Raw genomic sequence first — 6,117 nt, 5'->3', positions numbered from 1 at the left:
CAGGTAACTATCCATTTCCCCTTGGATTATGGGGGCTTCATTCTGTTTCCCATCTCTGTCTTCCATCTCAGGTGCTGGGTACCTTGAGAACAGTTGGGTCTTACTATTAAAGACTGAGGCAAAGAAGGCATTAAGTACCTCAGCCTTTTCCCCATCCTTTGTCACTATGTTTCCCCTGCATCCAAAAAATGATGGAGATTCTCCATAGCCCTCCTTTCATTGTTCATGTCTTTATAGAAACATTTTTTACTGTCTACTGCAGTAGCCAGATTAAGTTCTAGCTGGGCTTTGGCCCTTCTCATTTTCTCCCTGCATAACCTTGTAACAGCTTTGTAGTCCTCCTGAGTTGTCTTCGCACTGTTCTGAAGGTCATAAACTCTCTTTTTTAATCCTGAGTTTCAGCCAAAGCTCTCTAATCAGCCAGGCCAGTCTTCTTCCCCACCAGTTCGTCTTTCATCACGTAGGTATGGCCTGCTCCTGTGCCTCCTTGAAGAATGTCCAGTCTTCCTGGACTCCTTTGCCCTTCAGGACTGCCTCCCAATGAACTCTGTCAACCAGGTCTCTAAGGAGGCCAAAGTCTGCCCTCTGGAAGTCCAAGGTAGCAGTTCTGATGACCCCCCTCCTTACTTCTCCGGGAAACAAAAGCTATCATTTCATGATCTCTATGCCCAAGACAGCCTCCACCCACAAGTCCTTCTCTGCTCACAAACAGCAGGTCCAGCAGGTTGCCTTTGCTGGCTGGCTCACTCACCATCTGTGTCAGTTAGTTATGTTCTACTCACTCCAGGAATGTCCTAGACTGTTTCGTCTCTGCTGTATTGTATTTTCAGGAGAGATCTGGTAAGTTGAAGTCCCACATGAGACTTCTCCTAGCTGCTCACAGAATATTTCACCTGCCTCTTCATACTGGTTGGGTAGTCTATAACAGACTCCCAGTGATATCTGCCTTACAGGCCTTTCCCCTGATTCTTACCCATAAACACTAAAAGCTTTCATCACCATTGTCAAGCTCTAGACAGTCAAAATGCTCCCTAATATACAAGGATACCTCACTGCCTCTCCTACCTTGCCTATCCTTTCTGAAGACTTTATAGCCATCCATTGTAGCGTTCCAGTTGAATGAGTCATCCCACCATGTTTCTGTGATTTCAATTACATTATAGTTTTCCATCTGCACAACGGCTTCTAATTCCTGTTTGTTGCCCATGCTGTGTGCATTGGTGTAGATGCACTTTGGCTGGTCTATTGATCCTGCCACCTCTTTTGGTGAAGAAGCCCTAATTCCTATGCGACTGTTTTCAGATGCTTCCATGGTTTCTAACACTTCAACAATACATGAGTCTTTGCTGCTGCATGGATCTCCATGCCCTACATCCAATGAGATGGCTAGGGTGCTGCATGCATTAGTACAGGGATATACTTCAAATGTTCTCCAGGGTACTCAGCACATGATGGAGCAGACCAGAGGACCCTGCTCGCACACAGTTCCTCAAATATTGGTGTGCAACCCCAACGCTTATCTCTAGCAAGCCTGATTTTATGCCTTTCCCCTTTGAAATCTAATTTAAACCTTCTTCAGTGAGCTGTGCTAACTCCTGCACAAAATTATTTTTCCCCCTTTTAGAAAGGTGTACTCCATCTGCTGCCAGCAGGCCTGGTGTCATGTAGCTAGTGACACCAGTCGCAGAGCCAGGTATTGATATGATGGATCTTCCTGTTTCTTCTTTCGTTATTCTCTGCAACTGGAAGCATAGAAGAGAACACTGCTTTGCTCCTGATCCCTTAACCAGTAGCCCAAAGGCCCTGAAATTTCTTTTGATTGCCCTTGGATTTCTTATTGCAACTTAATTGCTGCCTACATGAGAAATCAATAATGGACAATGATCGAAGGACTGTGCCATGGTAGGAAGTTTCCTTGTCACATCTTTAACCCTGGCCCCAGGGAGTCAGCAGACTACTCTGAGAAGTGGGTTCAGCTGGCATACTGGAACTTTTGTTCCTATCAGAAGTGAGTCTCCTATGACAATGACCTATCTTTTTTTCTTTATGGAAACAATTTTGATGCAGGGCATAGGCCTCAGTGACACCTCCAACCTAGATGAACCATTGCCCTCGTCACTGTTTAGTTCCACTTGCAGAGCCTCATACCTGTTATGCAAGGGCAGCTCCAAAGGTGGTGTGCTCACAGAGGAGATGTGCCTGCTGTGCTGGGCAGGAACTTGTCACCATTGCCCCTATCCCTTAAGTCACCACATTCTGCTGGGTGAAGCAAGGATAGGGAAGCCTCCATATCAGACAACCCGTCTGACTGACAGGTAGTCCCAGGGAAGGTAGGATGCAGTTTCAATAGTCTATCTCTCCCTTGCACTCTCTAATACTCCTTGATCTACCCACCTCCTCCTGCAGCTCTGTCACTAAGCAGGGGAGTTCCTCTACCTGGGCACACCTCCCACAGGTATGCTCACTCCTGGTGTCTGGTAATAGCAAAAGAGTAGGGCGTAACCTGCAGTCTGGCACATGGCCAGGCAAATGCACAAGATGAGATACAGCTAGGCAAGACTGTGAAAGCGTAAGAAAAAGCCTTTAGTGGTGGTTAAGATTAGACAAAGATGGTGTACTGAAAAACAAATGAAGCTGATAAGACCAAGGAGGTCCTAATGACTTCTTAATGTCTTTCCCTTTCTGCTTTCTTTTTTTTAATTATTTTTAAAGTCTTTACTGGAAAAGGTTAATGGTGGTGAGGCTCTCGGCACATTAATACTGTAATATAAAAATACAAGTCAGGCTAGGGCAGGAAGAGAATGTCTAAGGATAAGGTTTTATAAGGTAGGTGACCTGATTTAATGCCTTGCTGTTGCCAATCCCACATGCTTTGCCATGTGCAGACACAAAGACCCATAAACCAGTGTTGTTGGCCACATGCTGTCATTCTCTTGTGCTGTCTGGGGCATTTGTCTGACCCCATACTGAACAAGTTCAGCTTGCTAAATGGGTAAAAAGCAAATGCAGTAACAATTACAAGAAGTGATTGTTTTCCCATCAATAGTCACAAGTAGTAACGTGGAGAACATGCAGGAAAACACTGTAATTCTGCTGTAGAAAACACTAAGGTGGCCTTCCCTGATACAGTCTATCCATCTACAGGCACTGTCAATGAAGAAGGGTGAGGGCTAATTAAGAGTTCAGAGAAGTGCAACAGAAACTAATAAAATCACAGAAAAATATGACTAACAGAAAGAATTTGGGGATTTGAGATTATTTTTTCCAAGAAAGATGAGAAAAATGACAACAGTCTTTATTAAGGTAAGCAATACATAATAAAGCAAAGGAATTATAAAGGAAAGAACCATATTATGAAGACTGTCCGCAGAGGAAGATACCAGTCTGGGGTGTTGGTCTGCAGAGGCGGTAAGAATGGAAGGGGAAAAATCTTTCACGGGATTAGGAAGGTTAGAGAGACAAAATATGGGAACATACAAAGGGAAGAAAGGCCAAAAATAGAAGGGAACAGAAAGTGATTAAATACAGATGACTGTTGGAAGGTAAAGGAGATGCCCACTGAGGGATAATTTTTTAATTCGTTTTTTTTCAGACAGAAAGCACTACTGGCTTTAATTTCTGGAATAAGCAATTTATTTTTTTAGATCCTTTATTTACTGATATAGAAGTTTATTCTGATGACAAACTGCAGCACTGTGATATGGAATAAACCCATTTAAGTCACCAGAAGAAGACATTATTTCCAGTAATCACACCAAAAGAAATCAATTTTCAAATAAAAAAGCTGCCAGGTAAATTGTGTATTTTTATCATCTGTGATTGCGGTCCATCCCAGCCAAAATTACTCACTTTTCAGAGGTCTGCCTCCATGTCTTCTTTAAAAAGTATATACAACCTGGTTTGCAGAAGCTGTCAGTGACAACGATTTAAGAACCCAGACTGTAAACGTAGAGAGCTGTCATGACAAATGCAGTGATATACAATAGAAGATGCCACAACAAAAAGCACCAGCCAGAACTCTACTCAGGCAGATTCAACTCAGAAATAAGGAAAACGCATTCACAGTATTTCAGAACCAGAATAAACCGCAAAAAGAAAGTGGTTCTCCCTCTCCTGATATTTGTAAATTGTGACTCAGTATCTTTCTGGAATTTGTCTGTTACTAAAACACAAGGATTTTATGTCAGTGCAAAGGTTTTGACAGGCTATCTAATAAAATGGTAAACATAAAAATAGTTATTATTTCATATGGAAGATAGAATACCTTAAAAAACTATCTAAGCATGCCAAAGCTGCGTTTTGCTATAACTAGATTCAGATTGCCCTGCACTGCCACGCATCACGGCAGGAAAAAAATAATGAAACGTCGCTGGTTTTCGACAGGATGTGTTTACAGGAGCCGGTATTTGTCGACTGGCAATGCAAAGATCTTGTGAAAACTGCAATGTCGTATTTGTATTTTTATTTACGTATACGAGCTTCTCGACTACTCTTCCGCCAGTCAATGCCGCGCATGCGCGGTGGCGAGTTACCGGGCCCGCGCCCACGCTAACGGGCTGAGTGACGGCGAACAGCCGCTGCGTAGCTCCACCCCCGCCCTGTCCCGAAACGCCCTACTTCCGAGCCCGAAAACAGACCGGTGACGCGCTGCAGCCAGGCGCAGCCCCGGGGGCAGCTGCGCGCCACAACCGGACGCTGCCGGCAGCGCCCAGCGGGCGGGGCCGGGGCGGGACCACGGCGCCCCGCGCCGGAAGTGGTCGCCGTGCGGCAGGCGGGGCCGCCGTTGCTAGGCGGAAGTGCGGCGGCAGGCGGCGGTTGGCGTTTAAAGGCTGCGAGGCGGTAAAAGGGCGGTGAGCGGCGGTAGGGATTTTCGTCTGCCTTTTGTCGTGCCTCCTCAACGGCTGCGATTCCCGGTCCCCGCCGCAGCAGCCCCCGGGCAGAGCGGGGAGATGGTCTCCAGGGTCGCCGATCGGCTGCTGATCGTCGTCTCCGTCCTGGAAGGTAAGTAGGGGGTGGTCGCTACCTCCGAACGTGTCTTCTCAGATGGAGTGAGCGGGGTGAGCCAAACTATACTTAACGAACTGGCTACGTCAATACGCTACGGGCAGACATCTCTTACTGTCGGGACAAACTGTTCTCAGTTTGTTTCTGGAGGTATTTACCCAGAGTATTATTTAAACTGAATGATGAAAGTATTTCTCTCTTGAACTTGTTCTCTCTTTTTGCACTGAAAATTTCGCCTAGCCCGTGTTGTTTAAACCCCATATCGCTACTGCTCCCAGTGGGTGCGGAGGGCCGGCTTCCGCCGTTCCCTCAGAGCCGAGCCGGTGGATAGGCAAAGGCAGCCCTGAACCGCATCGTTCTTTTGCTCCGGCTGTGGACCGCGGCGTCGCTGGCCCGGCCCCGCGGGCTGCGGAGGCGCCGTAATCGCTGCCGGGTCCTAGGGTCTCCAGTTTCTCCACGCTTCAGGAAAGCTTTGGGCCAAAACGTTAGATGTTTTACGATGGTCAGGATCGTTTCAAGTGCCTACTTCTTCTTCTTTTTTTTTTGTTTGTTGTTTTTTTTTTTAAAAAAAAAAGTAGCATTCTGGTGTTTCTATCCCGTATTAGCAGTCTGCAGCAAGCAGGTTTTTTTAGTGTTGAAAACTTGGCTAATCGTTCTTCATCTTGTATTTCTAGAGCTTATACACTTACTGAGGTGTTATTAGTGTGTGAGTATGAGATTTTAGCCTTTTCATGTTTGGGAGGTTTTATATTTTATTTTGGGTTGTTTGGGGTTTTTTTTGGCTAAATGCCTTCTCTTTGTCATGTAAATTCTGTTGTATCTCTGCCCGTTTATGTATTTGTCAAAATAAGATCCTGTCCTATGACATGCATATAGCCCCTCCCCGCATTGTGATATATGTAAATTTTACAAGTGTTGGCTTCATTTTGTCATTTTTTAATAAGAATGTGGGATGATGCTGAGCCCAGGACAAATTATGTACCACTCCGGGCACTCTCCTAATCTAGTAGTGGGACATTTTTTAGCAACAATTAACTGGAAAAACACCTTTCAGTGCTTTCGTTAGATAATGTTTTGTTGCTTTGATATGGAACGGTGATAAAATCTGCAGTA

The 6,117-nt window shown here is 45.3% G+C and overlaps 1 protein-coding gene across 7 annotated transcripts in view; it reads left to right on the top strand.

Moving 5' to 3' along the window:
• Nucleotides 1-4,678: 4,678 nt before the first annotated feature.
• CEP120 (centrosomal protein 120) overlaps nucleotides 4,679-6,117 on the top strand; it is a 41,951-nt gene continuing 40,512 nt past the window's right edge. For 3 of the 7 annotated variants that reach the window (XM_074931377.1, XM_074931378.1, XM_074931379.1), the window contains exon 1: nucleotides 4,679-5,001. In XM_074931377.1, coding sequence (XP_074787478.1) covers nucleotides 4,950-5,001 — 52 coding nt within the window. In that variant the 5' untranslated portion in view covers nucleotides 4,679-4,949. The remainder of the gene's footprint in view (nucleotides 5,002-6,117) is intronic. The other 4 variants (XM_074931375.1, XM_074931373.1, XM_074931374.1 and 1 more) reach the window with 3 other exon arrangements.

Source organism: Athene noctua, chromosome Z (genome assembly GCF_965140245.1).
Source record: "Athene noctua chromosome Z, bAthNoc1.hap1.1, whole genome shotgun sequence".
NCBI lineage: Eukaryota > Metazoa > Chordata > Aves > Strigiformes > Strigidae > Athene > Athene noctua.
Note: the sequence above shows the minus strand (reverse complement) of the source record. Positions and strands in the feature narration are given on the sequence as shown.